The following is a 24,142-nucleotide window of genomic DNA, read 5'->3' as shown; positions in this document are numbered from 1 at the left end:
CCTGAGATTCCTCTTGAGCTTCTTCCGGACATCGGAACACAATTTCCACCCCTTCTGTCTCTTGGATTTCCAGCTGATCGCTCCTCTCCGAATACAAACAAGTGTCTAGAAGTTGATTTCTCTTCATCAATATCAGTTGCATAATTTACATCTAAAACTTCCCTGGTTGTTGCTGAATGTGATGTGATTCCCACATGCTTAGAGTTCCTCTGATGTATCCTCAAGCTTCTCTTAACAGCTGGCTGCCCAATGCTGTTTTCCATAGTTTGATTTAATTAAACCTTGAGACTTCTTTCACTGCTCTTGCAATACCCAGTCTTGTTCCAATTGCCAAATAAATCAAGTTTGCAACTGCACTCTGATAGAATATTTTCTACATTTCATTCTCCTCATGTTCATCCCTTAGAATCATGTTTTCAGATAATGTCACACTTTAATCTGCAGGTGCTGATACTGGATTGCTATCCTGCATCCCAAAACTCTCCAATCCCTGTTTTGCATATATCCTCTCATGAATTGTGAGTGTGGGGACCCCGTCTTATCTGTTTCTCTCTAACCAATAAAGTAACTTGTTTCTCCCATGTGACCTGTCTGTCAGTTGAAATCTTTTTCTCATACTCTCTTTGAAATTGTTTATATCTCTAAATTAGTCCTTTCCTGTCATTATTAGATCATCCACAAATACTGCCAATAGTAGATTCACATGGCTGTTTCTGTATATCTTAATGGTTGAAAGCCAAATTTCAGTAGATATTCATGTAGAAGCTCATTCCAGCACCTAGGGGCCTGCTTTAGCCCATAAAGACTTCTCTGGAGTCTCCACATTTTTCCATTGTACTGATATTGTACTGATAGCATCCTGCTTAGGGCAGCAAGTATTTGTGTCTTCATTCAACTTGCCATTGAGAAATGCTGTCCTGATATCCATCTGGTGAGTATGGTATTTATTGATTACTGCATGTGCTAAGAATACTCTGATTGACTCAAATCTGATCACTGGTGCAAAGGTTTCTTCATAATCAATTCCATATTATTGAATGGATTCAAGCCACAATTCATGCTTTATATCTTGTGAGTTATACATCATTGCCATATTTCTTTTGAATACCCATTTAGAGGTAATCATTAGCCTTTCAACCACTACACAACTTACTCCATTTCCATACATGATTTCCTCTCAGAGACATGAGCACATCTTCACAAGCCTGTTTCCAATGTATTGATTCAGTGCATGACTTTGCCTGCTCGATTGATCCGGGTTCTGCCGCACTATACGTTTTTACAGCCCATGTCAGAGCTCATCTTGTAAACCAACACATCTTCAAATCGAGCATTTCTTGCAAATGCTGCTTGTCAGTGAAAGAGTCAGACATAGCAAAGTTTATATAGTTGTTATCCAAGTTGATGAGATTGCTTATTCCTAGGGTTTTGTCTTAGGTTGTAAATATTGAAACTGATATCGTTACTAAATACTAGGGAGGGAGGCAGTCATTATATAGACAAAGGACAATCAAGCCACTTCCTGAACAGCCTTGTTAAGTCACCCTCTGGAACTTTCCTCAGCTTTCTCTAAGACTTTTCCTGACACTGGAACACAATTTCCAATAGCATTGTCCATGAACATTATGTCTGTACTATCCCATTGCAAAATCTTTCCAATGTTAGCAAGGGACCAGTGTGTGACTTAGGCCAGTGCTGAGCAAGGGTTAGGAGCTCTTTTATTGTCTATATATTGAGCTTGTATCTTGTGGTTTTATATTAAACATCAAGCATTTAAACAACTATCTGATCATTACAGATAACACCTCTATCAACATTGCTATATCTAATTCTTCCACTGACAAGAAGCATTTGCAAGAGGTTACAAGCCTTGTAATGTTCCTAGACTCTGATTTGAAGTTGCCAACTCTTAATGCTGTGTATGACCTTCTCTGAATAGGCCTTTGCCTTGAAGATGGTTCTCATGCAAAAGCGATTGTGAAGAGTTGCTAGTCAGGCCTGAGCTGTATGACTCGCAACAGCAGTCATTGGAGCAGCATTCTGGCAGCATTCTGGCAGCATTCTGGCAGCATTCTGAATTTGAAACTATCAATAGAGAGACAATCCTTGTGTTAATGACTATTGTTTAGACTAGAAGTTGCTTCTATCCAAAGGGCAATAATGCCAGTAAGTCTTGGGAATATTTCACAGTGCACATGAGTAATGCAATAGGAGTGAAGGCATCTTTAGTTGCAAAGCTTTTCGTCTGAATGACACAAACACCACCAAGATTTGGAGCCTTTAAGCGCAAGTTTGCAAGCTTGAAGGAGCAGCTGGATCAAAGTGGATGTCATAATACATTACATATACTCCTTTATCTTCCTTAGAGAATTGCTAGATGAGCTTGAAGGAACAATTGCTGTTTTGGGGCAGCAGAAGACCAAGCTCACAGAGGCAGATGCTGTCAATGGTGTGAGAACATTCTTGACAAGAAAATTTCAAGAGAATCAAATCAGTGCTAGTAGAAGCAGACAGCACACTTGCAGTAAGAACCTCCAGGAAGAAGAAGGGTATTATATTTAACTGCCATGAAGAGGGACACATCAGGAGACACTGTCCAGAGCTGGAGAAACTGAAGGAACTGAAGGAAAGTAGCAAGTACTCTCATTTCCAGGCTGCAGCAGCAAGTTCAGCAAGTTCAGAAAGCAGAGGCAGTGAGTGGTTAATAATTTTGGTGGGGAGCACTTGAGGATGGAGGGTGATTCATTGACCTGGGAGCTGTAAGGCATGACATTTGATAGAACATGTCTAGAGGATTACCAACCTCTAGATTTGGTCTTGGAGGTTGCTAATGTGCAATACATGAGAGTTGTGAGCCAGGATTGCAATGCAGAAGCCAAGGTGATTGACAAAGGAAAGACCTACAAAGTGGTTTAAAAAGATGTGCTGCATGTACCAGATGCAGAGATAGAACTTGTATTTACAGGAATGCTGCATAAGGATGCAGGAGTGTGGACCATTGTTGCGGGCCTGAGGTGCTTTGTGAGTAACAAAGAAAGCCTGAAAATTCAAAATGGAACAAGTTTGCAGGACAGCTCTCAGTGTTTCAAGTGAATGCAGCCAGTGCTATCTGGCACAAGAGGCTGGGACATGTTTCTGATCAGATACTTGAACAAATGCAAAAGCATAAAGTAGTCAGGGGCTTAGATGATCATGTCCCAGTATGCAAATGTGGCTCTTGTGCAGCTGCAAAATCGTGCAGAGTACCTTTGAGTGAAAGCACAACTAAGACAGAAAGCTTGGCCTTTAGAGTTGGTGCATAGTGATGTTTATGGAGCAGTGAGTCCTTTTTTGTATGGTCACAGAAACCTTAAGACTATAATTGATGACTATTCACATTATGTGACTGTCCGGACACTATCTGAAGAATAAGTCAGATGCAGCAGCAGCAATTAGTACATAAGTTGCTCAGTCAAGCAGTAAACTTCAGTTGAAGACAGCTAGCTACACTGTATACTGACAATGGTGGGGAATATATCTCAACTAATCTTGAAGACTATTTGTGGGATCAAGGGATTGAGCATCAAACAACAGTGCCTTCCAGAAACTCCACAACAGAATGGATTTGCAGAAAGAATGAATAGAACATTGATAGAAAAGGTATTGAGTATGTTGATTGAAGCAAATAAGCAAAGTTTTGGCAGAAGCTGTCAACTGTACACACAGTGCACTTTATCAACAGAATTACAGGCTAACCTATAGAAAAGAACAGGACCCCATATGAGCCTTGGTTTGGGATTGGGATCTTTGGAAGTACAGCCTGAGTTCATCGGCAGGAAACTCATGTGGTCAGCAATTTTCACCTAAAGCAGTCAGAGGGATGATGGAAGGATATGAAAACGAGAAAACAATGTTGGAAATTGTGTTCCAATATCAGGAAAAGTCTTAGAGAAAGCCGAGGAAAGTTACAGAGGGTGACTTAACGAGGCTGTTCAGGAAGTGGCTTGATTGTCCTTTGTCTATATAATGACCGCCTCCCTCCCTAGTATTTAGTAACGATATCAGTTTTAATATTTACAACCTAAGACAAAACCCTCAATAAGCAATCTCATCAACTTGGATAACAACTATATAAATGTTGCTATGTCTGATTCTTTCACTGACAAGCAGCATTTGTAAGACTTTTATGCAGAATGATGACATCTATCACAGGTGGTTGTGTGCCAACTCAACTACAATGGTACCATTGTTAGCAATGATAGACTGGTAAAAGCAGGATTATTGAGTGTTTGAACAGTACTGAAATGAGTTATGATTTCACTGTTGAGTTAAACAGGATAGTTGTAATAGCTCTTGGTGATGACGGGGAAATTGATGAGTACAAAGGCAGCTTAGATCATAATGTGTTAAGATGTGTTACATCAGTGAACAATGGCCTTGTCACAGTTCTTTTGTCTAACATGGGGTATGCCAAAAATGGTGGCCATGGAGTTTAGAATTGGACATGGGAGCTATGACCACTTGATATCATACCAATTGGGGTACACTGTTAATGAGAATGGCTGTGACACCTGAGTCCATAATTATATTGGTGGTTACAATAATAACATGCATGCATCTGACACCAACAGTCTGGATAAGTAAAAAAGCATGCTATACATACTCAGAGTGATTTTTGATGCTACTTAATTTCTATATCCAAAGGGACTCCTCATCTAGCTATTGAGCAGCCATTGGTCAATATCCACCACAATATTGCGAGCTGCATTGTTAGTTTTCACACTGACATGGCTATTTTAAGAGTTGCATATCAATGCATGCCCTCAAGCCATTCAGTGATTATTGGTGTGAGCATGACTTGCAATTAGTCAGAATTGTGCCAACAAATCACACTTCAACTATTATATGGACAGAAATCTGGCAAATGCTGCTTGCCAGCAGGAGAGTCAGACATTACAAAGTTGATGGATCTTTTATCCATATGGTGAGATCACTTGAGAGGTTTGTGTTAAGATTGTTGTTATTAATGTTACAAAACATAAGGGGGATACATGCTCAATATATAGACAAACACAAATCATACAATAGCCTTCCAGAGTACTCTTTATTAATTTGTTGCAATGACCTTCTGACTGACATCAGAACCCAATTTCCAAAAAAGAAGCCTCAAGGTTCTTATGTCCTCTTTGGAAGAGATGCATGCAGATACTGAGACTCTGTACTAGACAAACTGTACATGTACCTACAATGCTGAAACTGGAAGATATTTAGATATAGCACATGTTGTATCTCATAATTGGAATCAGAGATATAACTATCAAGATACTAGATCAAGCGATAGCGAATTACTGACGGCTATTCATATAGCAAGCAGTTCTGTGGAACTTTGTGAAATGCATGAATATCTGTTGTTGTGCGAAAATTTCAAAAAAACACCCAAAATGTTCTTCAATGCCTTAATTTCAGTTTATTTTGTTTTGTTTTGTTTGGGTGAGGATAAGTCAGAGTGTCTGTCATAATTTAAATGATGCATATTGACAATGGATTTTAGTTAGCATCATGATCATCATAAGTAAGATCAACACCTGAGCCAGCTGTCCTTAAGCAGCATGAAATTGATTGAGATCATTAGCTAACACCAAACTATATGCCTGAAGATAAGGCACGAGAGCTTGGAGTTGTACTCATGATAGACATCAGTAGTCTACCAGCAGAAATGAGCATCGAAATCCCCAGCCAAGATAGAGCAAGACGGAAGTGTATACTGTATCAGAGAGCATTCAATTGGATAAGGCAAGTCTGCTTGTTTGGTTCCTTTTTCATTGTAAATATTAGGCTATAGCAATTCAGCAATTCTTGTGGTCAAGCAAAAAAACATCTAAATGTGATTCTCCATATCTATCTTCTCTTTAGACGAGTTCATAGAAAATGTGCGGGATTTGAGCAATTAACAATGCCCAGCACGCGCTGAGCAGGAATTTCGGAATGGAGAGGGACAAACGAGGTATGTGTCGAGAGGCGGGTGCTGCAAGTAGAGGCAATGATGAAAGTTATTGGAAAGGGATTATATCAACAGAGTCTTTGAGTTACTCAAAAGTCTTGAGGGAGTGGGATTATCATACCTTTAATTTTATGGGGTGTCGAGTTGACTTTATTCATCTTGCATTATGCAAATGGCTTGTTGATTATCGAAATGGCTTCTTGCATGCTTTAGTACGCTCTTTCAGGCTTTCTGATCCATCTCCAATTGATCGTCAGTCCGCTGACTAGAAAGGGGATGAAAAATGCTGATTTGAATCTCAATATATTTCGGGCAGTTGTAGTCGAAAGCCGCATGATTCACAGTTTACGCAATTTGTAGATTGTAAGTCCGCATTTGGTTTGATATGGCCTCCGCATCAGTGAGCCACAGTAGTGTGACAGCATTTTCAAATACCATCATCAAATTGACTACTAAAAAAAAGAAGACTAGATCAGAATTTTCTGAGGGAATTCGAACGGAAAGTGGTGATGTAGTGTAGGAATAGTTCATGACTGAACGGAATTATACATGCAACAAATTCCAGATTGTGATCGCAGACGAAGATTTCCCATGTCAAACGTCGTACGTCGTCTCCGCCCATATCACCCTCTTTCGACATCTAACCTATAGACCTCTAAGAAACTACACAACTCGTACGAAAAAATGTTTCACTTGAGATGGTAATAATAGATTTTCATGTTAGATAACATCAAGTAATTTGCAAGTCATACACAGACAGAAATTGATTAACCCGGCAAGTAAATTGGAGAAAATACGTAGCAATCCTTTCAAGAATACTCAGTCAAAACCGCTAAGGGCCTGTATCTTCCCTCTTGGTTTGGCGAAATGCCGCCAATCGCTGTTCATCTTATGCCTTACCGCACTGTCAATGTCCCAATCCTGTAATTGGGTGAGACGCTGAGGGTAGACACACCTAAAAAGATCAAGTGCTGGTACTAGACTCTTCATTATCTGATACTCAATATCAGGGATTTGTGAACCTGTTTGTATCACAGACCAAAATTGATCAAGTAGCGTAGCTTTCTGCTTGCGTAGCACAGTCTGAGAAGCAACGGTGGCGTAAAGCTGCTGCTGCCTGTAAGCTTTAATTGCGCCCGCAAATATCATTGCATGTGCATTAGATTTCTGTTTAAGAAGACGATAGAGGCAGCAGAATTTAGCCGTCATGTAAGAGACATGTGATATTTTATTGAGAAGACCCAAGTTCAGCAAGAGATTTGAGCAGATGACTGCTTCTAGATAGCAAACACAGCAATCGCTGGATATAACCAAAAAGCGGGGCCTTATTAAATATTATCAGGAGCAGTGGCGGAACAAAGAGAGACTGGATGCATGATTGGATGCATGCGCGGGTGAATTAGCGTCACTGCTACTGATTGGGTTGCATATCAATAATTTCCCATTTAGGATTCTGATTCCCGGTGCCGTTGTCACACAGCCATCGCATAAACTGGCCGTAGTCTGCCCTCTACAAGATGAACAATAATATATAGCTCATCATCAAAATACGTAAATGACCAAAAAACTGCTCTGCACCGAAATAAGGTATATTAAAATTCAAATAGAGTCTATGGTCGAGGGCGGATCGACAAGTTTTAATTGGCACGTGCTGCTCTGGCCGGCGTCCCGAGCGCTGGTCCGGGCTGCAAGAAACAAAGTTTGATCGGTTGTGGCGTCAGACCACCGTTCACGTTCCGTTTTTTTTCTTTACCACTCCACTCAATCCATCCATCTTTCCCCACTTTCCATTACCTTTGACGTCGGAATTCTGGGCCAAGGCAAATGCGGGTGTCGCTTGAAGATCTGCCGATAGAGGTACTGCAGGCAATTGCGCGCGATTTACCCGACGCCGCGCTCGCGGCCTTTTGCGCAACCTCGACAGCGATGCGCAGTCGGCTGCTGGATAATAGACACCTCTGGCGTGCACGTCTTCTGAGCGTGTTTGATCCACCCGTTTTTAGTACGAGCAATATAAACGAAATACTTAGTAGTCGAATTGAGGCAGTCGAAAGTGTTGATGCTGGCGTTCACAAAGAGGACGAGGGGAAAATTGAAATTGACAAGCAGGATCAGGATATAAACAATGAAGTGCCGACAGAGGTGTCGTACGACTATCGGAGCACATATCAGAATCGAATGAGAGTGCTACGACAGCGACCGTTTTCTGCTGCTGACATGAATGTGCTGATTGGGTTGCTTGCTGACCACAAAGAGCGCAATTACAAGCTGCTGGAGGCGAGCGGGCTAGTGGATGAGTTTATGTTCCATCAGCCGAGGGATGAGAGCGTGCTCGAAGACGAGAAGCAGATGGCACGGTTTCACCTGCTGAAGTCGATAGTAATGCCAGCAGCAGGCTTTCCAGGCATAGTTGCGAGCCCGCTTGATCCAATCTACCGCATTGTGTATGACTCTCCTAGGCACCCGCTGTTTTCGCCCAAAACAGGTCTTCCAAACGTGCACGTTGTGGCCGCGCTTGTCACATTTTGGCAGATGATGAATATGCAGAGCGGACTGCAGCGGGTACGCAAAGGCATGGATCCGGTGGAGACGCTGAGGACGTTGCGACCACACGTCGGTGGTACAGTCTCTGTTCGTAACGACGACAATGATGATGGCGACGACCGCACCGATGAGTCGCCGAAGGACGATGCGGGGGAAGACGATGCGCGCGTGTACATTGGCGCCTACGCTTTTTTCAATTACTGGGATTTTGAACTTTTCAGATCCGCACCGCTGACGTCTGACACGCGACGGTCGATTATAGGTGACATTGTGGACTGGCACGTCGACCTGCCGGACGAGATCTGCGGGCCTGTGTCACTACGCGCAACAGGGACTTCCCATCAGCTCACAGGTCTGACCGAGCAACGGCGGTGCGTGATCGAGATTGAGCCAATAGAGACTGCTGTGATGGGCGTGCACGGCTGGGCGCGGTTCTCGATGCGCCAGCTCGAATTCGAGCTAGAGGACGATTATTTTGAGGAGCAGCGGTGGATCCACCGCGCAGTTGTTCTTCCGGGCTCGAAGGCGGTCATTGGGCGGTGGCACGACGGATTTAATGAAGATACGGAGCGGTCAGTGGAAGGGCCTGCGATTTGGATACGGCAGTAAGTAGTAATGTGTAGATAGAGTTCATTGAATGCAGTATACAGATGACATAAGCACACGTGGAGATTTATCCGGGAACAAGACATTATCGGCGTGTCTTATTTCCGCCTTTCGCGAGCCGATTACCGGCCGAGACGAAAGGCTACACAAAGAAGTTATTAGTCCCGATCAGGAAATGATGTCGGCCGGTGCACCGAACAAAGAGATAACGGATGAGCCGCATGCTAAGCAGCAATTTTTGACCTGTGGATGAAGTCAGTTATTCAGCCTGAAAAACGTACCCAATGCTCGCCTTTTTTACACCTTCCTAGCCTTTCACTACTTCTTCGCTCTTCTTCCTTCCTTTCTACGAATCTTCCCATGGCCGAGTTTACCAGCGACGGCCGCTGGGGCGAGCAGGCAGACGGCCCCGGAGTAGACGTCCAGCACGCTCTTGAAGAGTTTGACGACCTTCGTCGCGAGCTCTCGCGCATCTCCCGCCTATCGCACCGCTCGAATCTCGACCTGGAGAAGCTTCCCAGTCACGCTACATCGGTCGCCCTCAGCGAGCATGGTGGCGAGTTCGCAGACGACTCGGAAGACACCTTTGATCTCGAGTCATGGATTCGTAACGAAACTGCAAAGGACCGCGAATCGGGCGTCCACCCGAAGCGCGTATGTTTGAACATTGTATTTGGCTCCTCTTGTTTGCGCCCTCTTTGCTAAATTTTCTCTTCTTCTTTACAGGTCGGTGTATCCTTCAAACATCTCTCTGTTGAAGGTGGCGGCTCTGGTGCCACAAAGGTCCCTACTTTCCTAGACTCTCTTACCTATGCCTTTGCAGGCGGTGTAGTTCTCGAGCTCCTCCGCTCCTTTATCCCACCTCTTCGCACCCGTGCCCACACTCGCACTATCCTGCACGACTTCTCAGGCCTCGTTCGTGCAGGCGAGATGCTCCTCGTCCTCGGCCCTCCGGGTTCTGGTACAACTACACTCTTGCGCGCTCTCACAAACCAGCGGGAAGGATACTCTAGTGTTGGTGGTGACGTCCTCTATGACGGAATTGAGCCCACTATTGCTAAAAACCGTTACCGAGGGGAGATTATTTTCAATGACGAAGATGATCTCCATTTTTCTACATTGACCGTTGCGCAGACCCTTCGCTTTGCTCTACGTCTTAAGACCCCGTCAAACAGACCGGCCAATGAGTCTGCCTGGGAGTTCGTCGAAAAGCTCCGTGAACTTTACGGCAAAATGTTTGGCATTGAGCACACTATGAACACTTTTGTTGGTGGCGACTCTAAAGCCCGCGGTGTTTCTGGTGGTGAACGCAAGCGTGTTTCTATAGCCGAAGTATGTGGTGACTAGCTATAAAGTTATTTGTTTTCCTTTCGACTGGCAGATAAATATTAACTATTACTAAACTCTAGGTCCTTGCTAATCGTGCCGCAATCGTTGCCTTTGATAACTCCACCCGCGGTCTCGACTCTTCGACTGCTGTTGACTACATCCGCTCCCTTCGCATCCTTACCAATGTCACACACTCGACCACGGTCGTTACCCTCTATCAAGCGGGAGAGGGTATTTACAAAGAGTTTGACAAGGTTTGCCTTGTCTATGCCGGTCGCCAAATATACTTTGGTCCCGCTAGCCAAGCCAGAGCTTATTTTGAAGAGCTGGGTTTTATCGCGGCTCCTCGTATGACCACTGCGGATTTTTTGACTTCAATTACCAGGCCTGCCGAGCGTCGCATTCGTCCCGGTTATGAAGGTCGAGTTCCCCGTACTGCAGAAGACTTTGAAGCTTCCTTTAAGGCCTCCCGATTCTACGAACAGACCCTCAAGGATATCGAGCTTTATCATGCGGAACTTGAAAATACTGGTCATGCCTCTGCTGCTGCCTTCTCAGAGGCAGTCGACAAGCAAAAGTCAAACTCGTCATCACCATATACCGTTTCGTTCTTACGTCAAGTTCATCTTTTGGTCATCCGTGAATTGCAGCTCCAGTGGCAAGATCAGGTGCTCTTGCGTACGAAAATCATCAACTCTGTTGCCGTCGGGTTCATATTTGGTTCTCTTTTTTTCAACATCTCTGAAGACGCTTCCGGGGCTTTCAATCGTGGTGGTATCATTTTCTTTTCTCTTGTCTTCAACGGGTGGTGTCTTCAAGTCGAGTCTGGTAATATTATTGATAAGCGCCCCCTCTTCAACAAGCATCGTAATTTCGGCATGTTTCGTCCTGCCGCTCTGGGATTGGCAAAAACAATTTCAGACTTGCCGATTCTGACGATTCAGATTGCACTTTATGTTATCATTACCTACTTCTTGTCGAACCTCAACCGCACAGCTGGTCAGTTCTTTGCGCATCTATTTATCGTTATGATTTCGACTTTCAATCTCATGGCTTTTTATCGCTGTATTGCTGCCTTTTCAGATAATATTGACGCATGTTTAAGGCTTGTGGCTGCGGTCCTGAATGCATTGGCTTTTTGGACTGGTTATGTACTTCCTTCGTTTAAGATGCCATGGTGGTATAGATGGTTTTACTACTTAAATCCTCTGACGTACTCATTCGAGGCACTCATGGCCAATGAGTTCCATGGCCGCGAGATGCTTTGTGCGGATTCGCAACGTGTACCAAACATACCTGGAGTTGGGCTTGAGAACCAAGCATGTACTTTACCTGGGTCAGTACCGGGAGAATCCTATGTCAGCGGGGATAGCTACCTTGAGATGCAGTTTGGGTACAAGCAGAGCCATTTGTGGCGCGATGTCGGTATCACTTTTGGATTTTGGTTTTTTTTTCTTGCTATAAATATGATCGTCTCGGAGGTTTTGACGTACAACTCTGGATCTGGTCAAGTCAAAAATTTTGCCAAACTGCCTTCCAAGGATTCTTTGACAGAGAACTCTCATAGTGTTGAAAAGATTGCCGAGGAGATAGAAGAAGCTGAGATGGATAAGGTCGAGAATTGCGAAGGATCTCTGTTCACCTTCCGTGAAGTTTCGTTTGTTGTTCCAACACCAGATGGTGACAAGCAGCTGTTGAACAACGTGGAAGGGTATGCTGTTCCTGGAAAGTTGCTTGCTCTTATGGGTTCGTCTGGTGCTGGCAAGACTACACTTTTAAACGCAATTTCACAGCGGATGCGTGTCGGTCATGTTACAGGAGACTTCCTTCTGAACGGATATCCTCTGAGCAAGTCATTCCAGCGCACTACTGGATTTGTTGAGCAGCAGGATCTGCATGAGCAAAAGCAGACTATTCGTGAAGCCTTTAGATTCTCAGCACGACTGCGTCAGCCGCGTGAGGTGCCTTTGAAAGAAAAATATGACTTCGTCGAAGAGGTGATCGACTTGCTGGATCTGAGGTCAATTGCGGATGCTATTATTGACGAAGTCGGAAGCGGATTATCTGTCGAAGAGCGGAAACGTGTCACTATAGGAGTTGAGCTTGCTGCTAAGCCAGATCTTTTGTTTTTGGACGAGCCGACTTCAGGATTGGACTCAGAGGGCGCCTTTGCTATTGTTTCCTTCTTGAAGAGACTTGCCAAGCAGGCTAATCTTGGTGTTATTTGCACAATCCACCAGCCGTCTGCTATTCTTTTTTCTCAGTTTGACAATCTGCTACTTCTCTACCGCGGTGGTAAGACTGTCTATTTTGGACCGATTGGCGACAATGGAGACACTGTTATCGAATACTTTTCGCGATACGGCCGCCCCCCTGCTGCCGATGCTAATCCAGCCGAGTATATTTTGGAAGTCATTGGCGCTGGAGCTGGTCGACGATCAAAGATTGATTGGACTCAGCTGTGGCTTGACTCGCCCGAGATTGCGACCCGACGTCAGGAAATTGCAGATTACATCAGTCGCTGGCAGACGCATCGTCCTCAGGTTGGAACTGGCGAGGCTAAAGAAGAGCTGGAGTTTGCTGCTCCATTAAGAGAGCAGATTAAGGCTGTCACGATTAGACTTTGGTGGACGTTGTGGAGAACGCCGTCAATCGGGTTTTCGATTGTGTTTGCCTCTCTCACTGCTGGTATTTCAGCCGGTATCTTATTCTTTCAGCTAGACAATTCTATTTTGGGTATGCAGTCGCGAGCATTTTCGATGTTCTTTACATTGTTGCAAATTATTCCTATTTTGAATTCGCTTGAAATTCACTTTATTGATGCGCGCGATCTGTTTGATTTGAGAGAGCGAAACTCCAAGGTATTTTCGTGGGTTGCGATGGTCACTGCGTATCTACTCGTACCAATTCCATACATGCTTCTTTCGTCGGTTATTTTCTTCCCTACTATTTGGTACATGCCTGGTTTGTCGATGGATACTTATGCGGCTGGATTTGCGTACTTTTGTATCCTGCTCATGCAGCTCTGGCATGCCTCAAGTGCGATTTTACTTGGAGCGTTTGTTCCATCAACTGATGCGGCTGGAGTGATCAATCCGTTATTTTTTGTCATCACGCAGGCCGTTGTTGGTATCACGATTCCTCTGTCTAGTTTGAATGGGTTTTATTCTAAATTTCTGTATTGGGCTAACCCAGTTGCGTACATCATCCGCGCGCTCGTCGTTACCGCCGAGCACAATGTTGGTGTCACGTGTGATGAGTCCGAGCTGGCAATTTTCTCTCCTCCAGACGGAAAATCGTGTGGTGCGTTTGCTCAAGACTGGGTGGATAATTCGAGCCGTGGTGTGCTGCTAAATCCCGAGGCTGGTGCCAATTGCCGATTCTGCAAGTTCAAGAACGGCGACGACTTTTTGGATAGTCTTGGATGGAGCTATAGCACCAGATGGCGTGATATCGGTTTATACATTATGTTTACTGGCGTTGCGTATGTTATGCCGTATTTGGTGTACTATGTGGCGAGAGTTATGAGCTGGAAGGGTATCACGAGACCGTTTAAGCGGTTGATTCAAAATTTTGGAAAGTAATAAATGTCTATGACTTTGCATACTGATGGATATTTTTATTAATTTTTTTTAATGTGTCATATTCTACATTCTTCATGAGCATATCGAAGATATATAATAGTAATAATAATAAATAATATATTTGCATATTTAAATAGTTGAAGTAAAGTGCCAGCACATGAATCGCAAACTTCAACTAAGCTCTTGAGGTAGAATAAGCCGCGCGTAATTCTTGATCGCGTCATTCGGTGTTTATAATGGACGAAACAGTTCAGTCAATAAAATAGAGCAGAGAGCTATACTTCTTTTTTCTAAATAGCTATAAATTTTCTTTTCTTTCTTTGATTTTTTCTTTGCTTTTAATTTCGGACTGAGTAATGTCGCCAGCTCAACTTTTATCGTCAACAACATGCTCCAGCAGCCCCGACGCCACAATACACCACCAAAAAATAACAACGATAGCACTGAAATTAACCGATCCCGTGAGGCAAGTTGGGCATGAAGAGTTCTGGATTTTTGGATACGGTTCTCTTATTTTCAAACCGCCGCCAGGAGTTGAGAAAGCTGTGGCTGGATATATTACCGGGTATGTTCGGCGATTCTGGCAAATGTCGCATGATCATCGGGGAACACCTGATGCGCCTGGACGGGTTGTCACATTAATTGAGCGGGAGTTTTGGAGGAATGGGATTGCGACGCGGGATCCGCATGCCGCATATGAGCGTGAAGAGTGTCGGACATACGGTAATATATCCTTAAATATACCAAGAAGCAAAATACGGACGCGAATGGAATGCTAACTGTGGCGGACTGAATTATAGGGGTTGCCTACAAGATAATACCAGAGCAAGTGCCTGTCGTATCAGCTGCACTCGATTTGCGTGAGCAGAATGGCTACACAGTACACCTTGTACCTGTACACTCTGTCGACAAGACTACGGGTGAGGCAATACAGATTCCATCGATAGTATATATAGGTACACCGGATAACCATGCCTTTGCTGGAGTCGAAGATGACCTTGATGCGTTGGCGAGGCTGATATGTATTTCGAAAGGACCGTCTGGGGAGAATAAAGAGTATTTGTATAAATTAGAAGGAGCATTGCAGGAATTACATGAACAGAATGGGGTTGTTGAGCAGGATTTCCATGTTGTTGACCTCGTCGCTAGAGTGAAAAAAGCTGAAGAAATATATAGGACAAGTGAGCAGGACATATGATTTGCACAATAAGTTTTTTTGTTTACTATCTATTAGCATTATATTAGGCTCTACTATGTACTGATTAGTCACACAAAAAAGAAACGCCAGAAAAAAAAACATTGGTCATAATCCAAAACTATTATAAACAAAAACAATAGATGCAAATATGACGAGCCAGAAAGCTGAAAAAAAAGTATATACAGAATAAAAATTACAATTAAAAAAAAAGTATACGACCTCATGTCTTTGTGCGTTTCTCGACTGGATTGTCGGGATCGTCTTCATCACTCCATCCTCGCCTCTTTAAATTTGATCCGCTGCTACTACCCTGTTCAATCGGCGGTTCTCCGAATTGCGCCGCACCGGATCTTTCGACGGCAGAAGCTCGATCACGATTAAAAGACTGCGCGGCGGAAAATACGACCGGAGTATGGAATTGCAACGGACTAGGAAGCAAATCCTGTCCCATTACACCGTTCTTGGCACTGTATTGCATACCCCAGTCAGCAGGCGCGGAAAACATTGAAGGCGATGGTAAAAGATCAGAGATATAACGCGAAGGTAGCGCAGAGACAGGAGTCTGTTCACGGTTTTGCGCGAGAGTGGCTGAAGTGGTGGGAAAATTTGACGAGATACCCTGAGAGGACTGCGGCAGCAGCAGCTGCTGCTGCTGCGAAGAACCAGACGCGGCCGGTGGGAAAAGACCGTGACTTGAAGAGGAAGTATTTAAAGCCTGAGGTCGAGCAAAAGGGTTTCCAGGTCCGCTAAGCGAGTTCGAGTTGAGATAGGTAGAGGGAGAAGGCGGAGGTAAGAGAACGACGGGAGAAGAGAGTTCTTTATGAGCTGAGAGCGGCGGAGCCGAATTTGTAGCGGAAGCTGTCGAGTCTGAAGATGGCTCAGATTTGATATTTGATTGCTGCTGCTGTTGAGAATGTAGTTGTTGCTGTTGTTGATCTTGCTGTTGATCTTCCTGTTTTTTTTGCTGCTGCTGTTGATCACTGCTCTCGGGGGGGATTCTCAGTTTGAGCTTGGGACGCATAGTAGAAGTACCGGGAGTAGCATCTACAGGAGGGTAGCTTGTCTGTGGACTATCGCCTGAGACGGATTGAAAGCGAGAGGAAGGAGCCGCTTTGGAGACCAGAGAGGACTGCTGATCGTAGCCGAACTGCGGTGGCACAGTCTGCGAACGCTGGTCGGCGACACTAGAGTAGTATTCAGCATACTGAGTCGGCGGGTTACGAGAGTAATAAAATGAATAACGATCTTGCTGTGGATGTGGATGTGGATGTGGATGTGGATGTGGATGTGGTTGTGGTTGCAGTTGTGGTTGCGGTGGCGGCTGGCTCTGGTGGCGAGCACCTCCAGAGTACGAGGTGAGCACGGCGGCTGCCATACCAACTCCGTCTGACAGCGAAGGCTGCATTTGCGAGTCGGGAATGATCTGCTTGTGTTCAGGCGGTTCGGGGGAAACGTTTTCTGAGAAATTATCGTCATCGGTAAGGTCTGGGTTTTTGTTGAAATCGGCAGGCCCTTTTGACTCGTGGAGGGTAGTCTACAAGTCGAGAAGGGCGTGATATGAGCAGGGAATCGATTAGCAAAGAGTAATAGGAAGAGACGTACATTGTTGTATCTTTCGATTAACTGATGAGTATCGCAAGACGAGAACTCGTAGAGTCTTTTGTTGTTGCCAAAAATGATGACTGCGATGTCGACTGAGCAGAGCACGCTGAGCTCGTGGGCCTTTTTGAAAAGGCCTGTTTTGCGTTTGTGGAATGTGACTGAGCGGTTGCGCTCGTCTTTGAGAGGCTTAATTGATATTTTTCGTCTTCCCATAGTAGAGACGTAGAAGAGAAAAAGTAAAAAGGATAAGAGTAGAGAGGTATTAGGAGAGTGAAGGAAAGAGAAAGATGTGAAGCTAGAAAGAGGCGGTTATGCTAAGTATAGCAACGCGAGTACGCCGCACGGTGACGTCGCAGATTACTTAGTAATAATACTTTGAAGTATCTAAGCTATCAGTGTTTCGCATATATTCATTGGAGTATAATACGATATAATCATTGATCCTCATTCGATCGATCTTTCTGTATCCTTTTATATTAATGAATATAATACAATAAGACGTGCCTGTATTTTTAATATACTACTTCTGCTCGTGCTAATTATAGCTCCCGCGGCTGGCGCAGGAACCAGGAACTCGACTCAGCTCCCTCGCTTATCCCGCCCGCTCTTATCAGTAAGTCATCATCACTCTTATTCATTCTTCTTCTTATCCTCTTCCTCCTCCTCCTCCTCATCATCATCACTACGGTCGTCGCGCAACTGCTCTTTAAATACCAGTCGATAGGCAATGCGCAGCACCAAAAACAGCCAGTACAGATTCACCAGCTGCAGCGCAAGCAGCAGCCCAAACGTAATGTACTGCGAGATCCAGCACTTGTACTGCTCCGTCTCCCAATTCAAAGTGAAGTCTCCCACTGTGCGGAACTCTGTGGCAACGCTCCAAAGAATTCGCAGATTGAGATAGTGCCGCAAGTATATCCACGAGCACGTGAAAATCACAAAGAACGGTGCAGTGAACCAGTGGTTGAGATAGTTTAAGGTCTTGCTTATCGCCAGCGTAAGATCACTTAGATCCATCGTGATATAAATCTCCAATCCAATCCACGTAAAGTGAAATCGGTACGAGCAGAATATAAGCGCGATTGTAACAATATGATGAAACACAAGCTCCTTGAAGTCCTTGCGCGGCTTCTCAAGTTGCAACATCAACACAACCGACTGCTGGCCCCAGAATGCCGCCTGTAGCAAATAATACAGCTTGAAGTCAAGTTCATGAGAAAGATGCGGCGTTTCGTACATCGGCCGCGTCTCAAAGTACCACAGCGGCATATGATGCATAATTGCTAATCCCCACGGTCCAACGATCCCAGTGTAAAAAATCACATACGTTTGCTCCATAAATCGCTTGATCTTTCCCTCGCGCTTGAGTCCATTCCATAGTGCAAGTGGCTCGAGAATCTGCTGCATCACGAACTCCCGCACAAAACTCAGCACAATCATGTAGTATCCTACAAACAAGAAGTCTTTCTTGCCTTTACCGTACATCACTACTCCGCCTTCTTGCTCGGGCTCAATTCGATACGAGGAGAATAGCATCCCGTAAAGCGGATTCGCAGGACTTTTGTCGTTTGACGCCGCAAACAGCGTCGGCGGAATAAGCAGCAACAGCAACGGCAGCACTAACATCATTCTCTCTGTTAGCCTCTAAAACTCACACTCAATAAATGATGCACAATACACACCCCACGTCTTGCGATAAATCACCTCGCGGAAAGTCATCCACGTCTTCATGACACCACCAATACCTTTCTCCTGACCTCCCACAGATTCCAATTCCGAAGAAGCACTACCACCTGCATCTCGCTTCACTCCACTGTCACCTCCCGCTGTCGTCTCACTATCGCCTTTCGACAATGCCCGCTGCCGATTCAGACTTCCACGCAACTGCGTCTTTGTGGGTGACATCGTAGATAAGCCCGGCGCAGTGTCGCCAAGTGTGAATTGTCCAACCGACGACGTTCGCGATCGCACAACCGCTGGTTTCTCAACCCTATCGGAATTTGTATCCTCAACCATTCTTTCTTTTATTTTTAGATAATACTATTCAATTCGGGTTTTCTTTCTGTTAGATCTGATTTGTCGTCGTTGCAGCTAGTCGAGTATATTTGGCTCTACTCGAGTCTACCTATTTTTTTCTTTTCGGCGTTATTTGTTTTGATAGTTACACAAAACCCTTTCATTACTTACACTCACTCCTTCAAATAATGCAGTAAATAAATGACGTAATTCATTCGAGATCGCTATAAAACTTATAATACTACTTTACTAATAACTTCACTTTCAATACAAAACATAAAAACAAATACTCTCTCAAAACAAAATCAACTATTCTTAAGTCGTCATACTTCTTCATATAATTCAAAAGCAGATGAAAAAATCGAAATAGAAAATGAAAAGACGTCTAATTATACAAATCATCGTCTCCTTCCTCGGCTCCAAAGGCTGCAGACTGACTCTCAACAGTAGTACCGCCCGCGGCAGCAGCGGCCTCTGCCTCATCATTGCTGAAACGGAAATTGCCAAATCCACCCCGCGACATCTGCAACGTATTCGCATACGCCTCGTACCGACGCAAGTCCGCATCGCTAACACTTCGTCGCGCTGTAATCATAGCCTCCTCGAAATGGCTCTTATTCACATACGGAACCGGATCTTCCATCGCAATATCCTCTTCTCCAGCCTCCTTCTCCGCGGCCTCGGCAGCGACAATGCTGTCTTTGATTGCAAATTTCGCCGCCCGCTGCACAATGTATGACAAATCGGCTCCCGAAAATCCGTGCGTGATCTGCGCAATCTCTCGCAAGTTCAGACCTGGCTCAAGAGGAGTGTTTCGTAACTGCGCCTTCAAAATGGAGAGACGTGACTCCTCATCGGGCAATGGCACATAAATCAGCTGATCAAGTCGTCCTGGACGAAGCAAAGCGGGATCAATCTGATCAGGCCGATTCGTAGCTCCAATCACAAATACATTCTTCTTCGCGCCCATACCGTCCATCTCCGTCAAGAGCTGGTTCACTACTCGGTCTGACGCTCCACCGGCATCTCCCATCGACCCTCCACGCGACTTGGCAATCGAATCCAACTCATCCAAAAACACTACACAAGGTGCCGCTGCACGCGCCTTGTCAAAGATATCCCGGATATTGGACTCGGATTCTCCAAACCACATCGAAAGTAACTCAGGGCCCTTGACAGAAATGAAATTCGCAGAAACTTCGGTCGCAACTGCCTTGGCAAGCAATGTCTTACCAGTTCCAGGAGGTCCATAAAACAACACTCCTCGCGATGGCGACAATCCAAACTTGGCATACGACTCGGGATGCAACACGGGGTATTCCACAGTCTCTTTGAGTTCCTGCTTGACCTTGTCCAATCCTCCAATATCGTCCCAAGTCACATTGACGCTCTGCACAACAGTCTCGCGCAGCGCAGAAGGGTTCGAGGCACCCAGAGCAAATCGGAAGTTATCCATCGTCACTCCCAAGCTGTCCAAAACCTCAGCATCAATAGTCTCCTCCTCAAGATCAATAAGATCCATTTTCTCACGAATCTGCTGCATGGCAGCCTCGGAGCACAGCGAAGCCAAATCAGATCCAACATATCCATGAGTCTCGGCCGCAATCGTCTCAAGGTCAACATCATCACCAAGCTTCATGTTCTTTGTGTGAATACGCAAAATCTCAAGTCGTCCAGTAGGATCAGGAATACCAATATCAACCTCACGATCGAATCGTCCAAATCGACGAAGTGCAGGATCAATCGCATTAGGTCTGTTAGTCGCCGCAATGACAACAACATTTGCGCGCGCTTTCATACCGTCCATCAATGTCAGAAGTTGAGAAACAACGCGTCTCTCAACCTCACCATTGGTCTTGTCACGCTTAGGCGCAATAGAATCAATTTCATCAATGAAAATAATTGCCGGTGCGTTCTTTTCGGCCTCCTCAAACGCCTTGCGAAGATTGCTCTCGGACTCTCCGGCCATCTTCGACATAATCTCAGGACCATTGATCAGAAAGAAGAAAGCACCAGTCTCGTTCGCAACAGCACGAGCCATGAGCGTCTTGCCCGTTCCGGGAGGACCAAACATGAGAATTCCGCGCGGCGGTTTGATACCAATGCTCTTGAACAACTGCGGGTGGCGAAGAGGCAACTCAACAAGTTCACGAATCTGAGCCATTTGCTTTCGGCAGCCACCAATGTCATCATATCCAACCTCATTGAGATTATTCTCTTCGTCTTCTCTGTTGATAGGCTCGCCTTCGCACTGTAATATATTAATCCGATTAGTTAACAAAATTTATAAAAATGATTGAAAAAAAAAGAAGACAACTTACGTGGATGACGGTCTCTTGTGCGACGATGCCATAGTCTGATGGCTCCATATCAACAATCTTGAATTCGACCTGTCGCATTCCACCGCGCACAGTAAAAAGATCACCTTTCCGAACGGGTCGGTAGGCTTCCAAAAAGTATGGCTTCAAGTAAACATCAAACAACGATCCAGTGATGCCCTCGACAGTGTCGGCGATAGGCAGGCAGGAGATTCTTTTGGCCTAAATTAATACGATCGTCAGTCTCGTGATCAGATTTTGAGTGGCAAAGGATGATAGTAAGCGAATTAACAACATACGTATTTAATACCGGGGAATGCGTGAACGGTGATGATATCACCCAATCTGACGCGGAGGTTGTTTCTGACGACGCGATTGACGCGCGCAACGCCGTCCTCAACCTCTTCGTCGGCGAGCACGATCAATGCGGTATCCTTCCTCTTCTTTCCCTTGACGATAACGACATCACCACGGAAGAATTGGAGGAGATCCATAGTGTTGGGAGAAAGTGTGATGACGGAATTGTCATCATTGACGGCATCGTCAACGATCAAGGCTATAGAAAAGAAAGTGTTAGTATTTCTAAGACTGAGAGCCGATCTGCAGGTAGGAAGATAGGGTCGTTTGACAATCAATCATATCCAGGAGATATTAGATAGCGAACCCCAGATACGATGGAGCACGAGTGAATACGGGAGACAGGAAGAGTATGTCGCCATAGAAGAGGATGACCCCACATCGCTATCACCACGTCTCAAGCAGGCATCCATTCACCCGATGCTATCAGATCCCGAAGCAGAACACTGCAGGAGAAGCAGACAAATAAGTAACTAAGGAAAGGACAATACCATTATCTTTCTTCTTCTTGCGGAGAATGGCGGTCGCGGTGGCGTCCTCCTTTGACTGCTCAGCACCAGAGGCATCGGCGAGATTAGCGTGGTGCTTCTTCTCGGGGGATTCGGAGGACATGATTAAGATCGGGCAGGGACTGATATCAGATGTTTGCTACGGATCAAAAAATAAGATTGGGAAGTCGACCGAGGGTAGAGAGAAGGGTGCGAGATAGACAAGGGTGGTGATGATTGGGAGAGAGGGAGAGTGGAGAGTAAAGCCAGGTGTCGTCGGAAGGCCACAGAACAGCCGGACTTGCTTACTGTACTTGCTCCGGGTAACGCATACATGACCTGAGTAATCCATTCTGTTGCAAGACTTGATTGTCTAGGTTTGTTTATGAACAAGAGTATTCTAGAATGTCTTGATTGTCTGTGTAGTCAAATTACAAATTTCAGTCAAGATCCTAGTCAAGACTCTAGTAAAAAGAGCGGCAGCCGTGGCGACCGTGGATTCGGAATCGAGAAACTGACTGCGTTCAGCAAAAGTACCAAACACAAAATATATTCGAGTATCTGTGGTATATCAACAAAAAAAAAAAAAGAGATTCCAAAAATATATAAAGCACTTAAAATGATGAATTAATGAAAGCAAAGATAAAAAAGTACCCAAGTTAAACGAATTATGCAATCAAATTACTCAAACCAAAACCAACAGAAACATGTAATCAAAAGGTAACAGGTTTCCAAAAAGAGAAATTTTTGTATATATGAGATTCAGACGTCCCTGTAGATTAACAAGGGATCGCCGACGGCCGTGATTTCAGGAATTGTACATTTTAAGTCAAAAGCTTTTGATAGCACAATTTTGAAAATCTAAAAACAAGTCAGATTCAGTTGCTCGAAAGCAAATCAGTTAACAGAATACTGTACCTTTTGAATGTTGATAGAATGGCTTGCAGAACAAAATATCAGGCTGGCTTTCATAACCTTTGCAAATCGTCGAGCCTAGATTTAACAGTCAATGTGTATTCATGAATATTCTTTCTAGGCGTAATCAAAACTAACCTGCTTCGTAATTTCCTCTTGGTCCTCGCGAGGGAAGAGAGCAAATGTGTCATATTTTGTTCCCACCAAAAATGGGATTGCAGTCTATCGAGTGTTAGCTATCCTCTGATCCAACTGCCACGGCGAACTATTGCAACATACCTTATTGAACCCCCTTGCTTGCCTGTACCACTCCTTTATCGAATTCAAAGTTGATTTGCGAGTTAAATCAAACATAAATAGGATTGCCACAGCATCATTTGATACAAGAGGCAACATATTGACAAACTCTCGTTGGCCACCCAAATCCCAAATCGAGAATGTTATATCTGTATCTCGGATCGATATCGTCTTTTCCATAAAATTGACGCCTAAAGCAGAAGTCAATACAAATATTATTGAAAGAAAAATGACAAAAAATAAAATTACCTAATGTCTGTATATAGTCTTCGTCGAAGCTGCCCTCGACATATTTTACCATCAACGATGTCTTGCCAATCTGCGCGTCTCCAATCATGCCAACTTTTATCACAACACTAAAAAAGTAAAGTCAGCACAGAAACGACGCAAAGTTCAACAGCACAACGGCAGAAACATACGCATTCTTTCTGGAATTATTGTTCTCGGTGACGTACTGTGAAGATGACGAGCTCGACATCGTTACGAAACAGTTATGAGGTAGCAGCAAAATGCAGCAGCAGCAGCAGTTGCAGACAATCGATGGCACAAGAGCGTAAGACTGTCGTCAAATAATGAGCCGCGAACAGGAAACTAGCCAAGTTCGAGGAAAAATGAAGTCAATGACGCGCCTTAACTGGTAACGGCATCTACAAAGAGTCAGAAAGAAAATTGACCTACAAACAGCAGCCACTTACGCGCAGCAGTGAAACTAAGACAGAGGAAGCGAATCTGAACAAGCCTACGCAATAGACAGCAAGATAAAGAACCAAAAAATAAGCAGATACGCGTGGGGCCAGAGTTAGAAAAGGTAAACAAAGGAGAAGAGAGCAGAGAAGGAACGGATGAAGTGTGACAGGGATGCACGAACCAACGCAGCGTGTTTTGTTTACTATTTTGCGACGCGCCCT

The 24,142-nt window shown here is 44.6% G+C and overlaps 7 protein-coding genes across 7 annotated transcripts; 3 read left to right on the top strand and 4 right to left on the bottom strand.

Moving 5' to 3' along the window:
* Nucleotides 1–7,804: 7,804 nt before the first annotated feature.
* Nucleotides 7,805–9,133, top strand: V2V93DRAFT_325255 (uncharacterized protein; the record flags this gene model as incomplete). The annotated part of the gene is made up of 2 exons (XM_066907495.1): nucleotides 7,805–8,033; nucleotides 8,112–9,133. 2 exons carry the CDS (start codon nucleotides 7,805–7,807, stop codon nucleotides 9,131–9,133), a joined length of 1,251 nt encoding a protein of 416 aa, XP_066765195.1.
* Nucleotides 9,134–9,256: 123 nt separating this feature from the next.
* Nucleotides 9,257–14,182, top strand: V2V93DRAFT_255503 (ABC-2 type transporter-domain-containing protein). Its single transcript, XM_066907137.1, has 3 exons — nucleotides 9,257–9,784; nucleotides 9,857–10,462; nucleotides 10,540–14,182. Exons 1-3 carry the CDS (start codon nucleotides 9,380–9,382, stop codon nucleotides 14,041–14,043), a joined length of 4,515 nt encoding a protein of 1,504 aa, XP_066765194.1. The 5' UTR covers nucleotides 9,257–9,379; the 3' UTR covers nucleotides 14,044–14,182.
* Nucleotides 14,183–14,235: 53 nt separating this feature from the next.
* On the top strand, nucleotides 14,236–15,404 carry V2V93DRAFT_370443 (ChaC-like protein-domain-containing protein). The gene is made up of 2 exons (XM_066910273.1): nucleotides 14,236–14,766; nucleotides 14,844–15,404. The coding sequence occupies exons 1-2, from the start codon at nucleotides 14,400–14,402 to the stop codon at nucleotides 15,239–15,241; spliced, it is 765 nt and encodes a 254-aa protein (XP_066765193.1). The 5' UTR covers nucleotides 14,236–14,399; the 3' UTR covers nucleotides 15,242–15,404.
* V2V93DRAFT_370440 (uncharacterized protein) lies at nucleotides 15,255–17,114 on the bottom strand. Its single transcript, XM_066910272.1, has 2 exons — nucleotides 16,844–17,114; nucleotides 15,255–16,775 (listed from the first exon to the last, which is right to left on the bottom strand). Exons 1-2 carry the CDS (start codon nucleotides 17,054–17,056, stop codon nucleotides 15,462–15,464), a joined length of 1,527 nt encoding a protein of 508 aa, XP_066765192.1. The 5' UTR covers nucleotides 17,057–17,114; the 3' UTR covers nucleotides 15,255–15,461.
* A 179-nt stretch (nucleotides 17,115–17,293) lies between these two features.
* V2V93DRAFT_370438 (TLC domain-containing protein) lies at nucleotides 17,294–18,953 on the bottom strand. The gene is made up of 2 exons (XM_066910271.1): nucleotides 18,526–18,953; nucleotides 17,294–18,462 (listed from the first exon to the last, which is right to left on the bottom strand). The coding sequence occupies exons 1-2, from the start codon at nucleotides 18,857–18,859 to the stop codon at nucleotides 17,474–17,476; spliced, it is 1,323 nt and encodes a 440-aa protein (XP_066765191.1). The 5' UTR covers nucleotides 18,860–18,953; the 3' UTR covers nucleotides 17,294–17,473.
* Nucleotides 18,954–18,957: 4 nt separating this feature from the next.
* On the bottom strand, nucleotides 18,958–22,326 carry V2V93DRAFT_370437 (P-loop containing nucleoside triphosphate hydrolase protein). The gene is made up of 4 exons (XM_066910270.1): nucleotides 22,026–22,326; nucleotides 21,477–21,733; nucleotides 21,181–21,399; nucleotides 18,958–21,110 (listed from the first exon to the last, which is right to left on the bottom strand). Exons 1-4 carry the CDS (start codon nucleotides 22,144–22,146, stop codon nucleotides 19,245–19,247), a joined length of 2,463 nt encoding a protein of 820 aa, XP_066765190.1. The 5' UTR covers nucleotides 22,147–22,326; the 3' UTR covers nucleotides 18,958–19,244.
* A 73-nt stretch (nucleotides 22,327–22,399) lies between these two features.
* Nucleotides 22,400–24,068, bottom strand: V2V93DRAFT_370432 (P-loop containing nucleoside triphosphate hydrolase protein). The gene is made up of 7 exons (XM_066910269.1): nucleotides 23,930–24,068; nucleotides 23,654–23,881; nucleotides 23,484–23,590; nucleotides 23,217–23,425; nucleotides 23,076–23,159; nucleotides 22,941–23,015; nucleotides 22,400–22,883 (listed from the first exon to the last, which is right to left on the bottom strand). The coding sequence occupies exons 2-7, from the start codon at nucleotides 23,710–23,712 to the stop codon at nucleotides 22,785–22,787; spliced, it is 633 nt and encodes a 210-aa protein (XP_066765189.1). The 5' UTR covers nucleotides 23,713–23,881; nucleotides 23,930–24,068; the 3' UTR covers nucleotides 22,400–22,784.
* Between the last annotated feature and the right edge of the window lie 74 nt (nucleotides 24,069–24,142).

Source organism: Kockiozyma suomiensis (assembly GCF_038497685.1).
Source record: "Kockiozyma suomiensis strain NRRL Y-17356 unplaced genomic scaffold V2V93scaffold_8, whole genome shotgun sequence".
Lineage (NCBI taxonomy): Eukaryota > Fungi > Ascomycota > Lipomycetes > Lipomycetales > Lipomycetaceae > Kockiozyma > Kockiozyma suomiensis.
The sequence above is the reverse complement of the archived record's forward strand: the minus strand, read 5'-3'. Positions and strand labels throughout refer to the sequence as shown.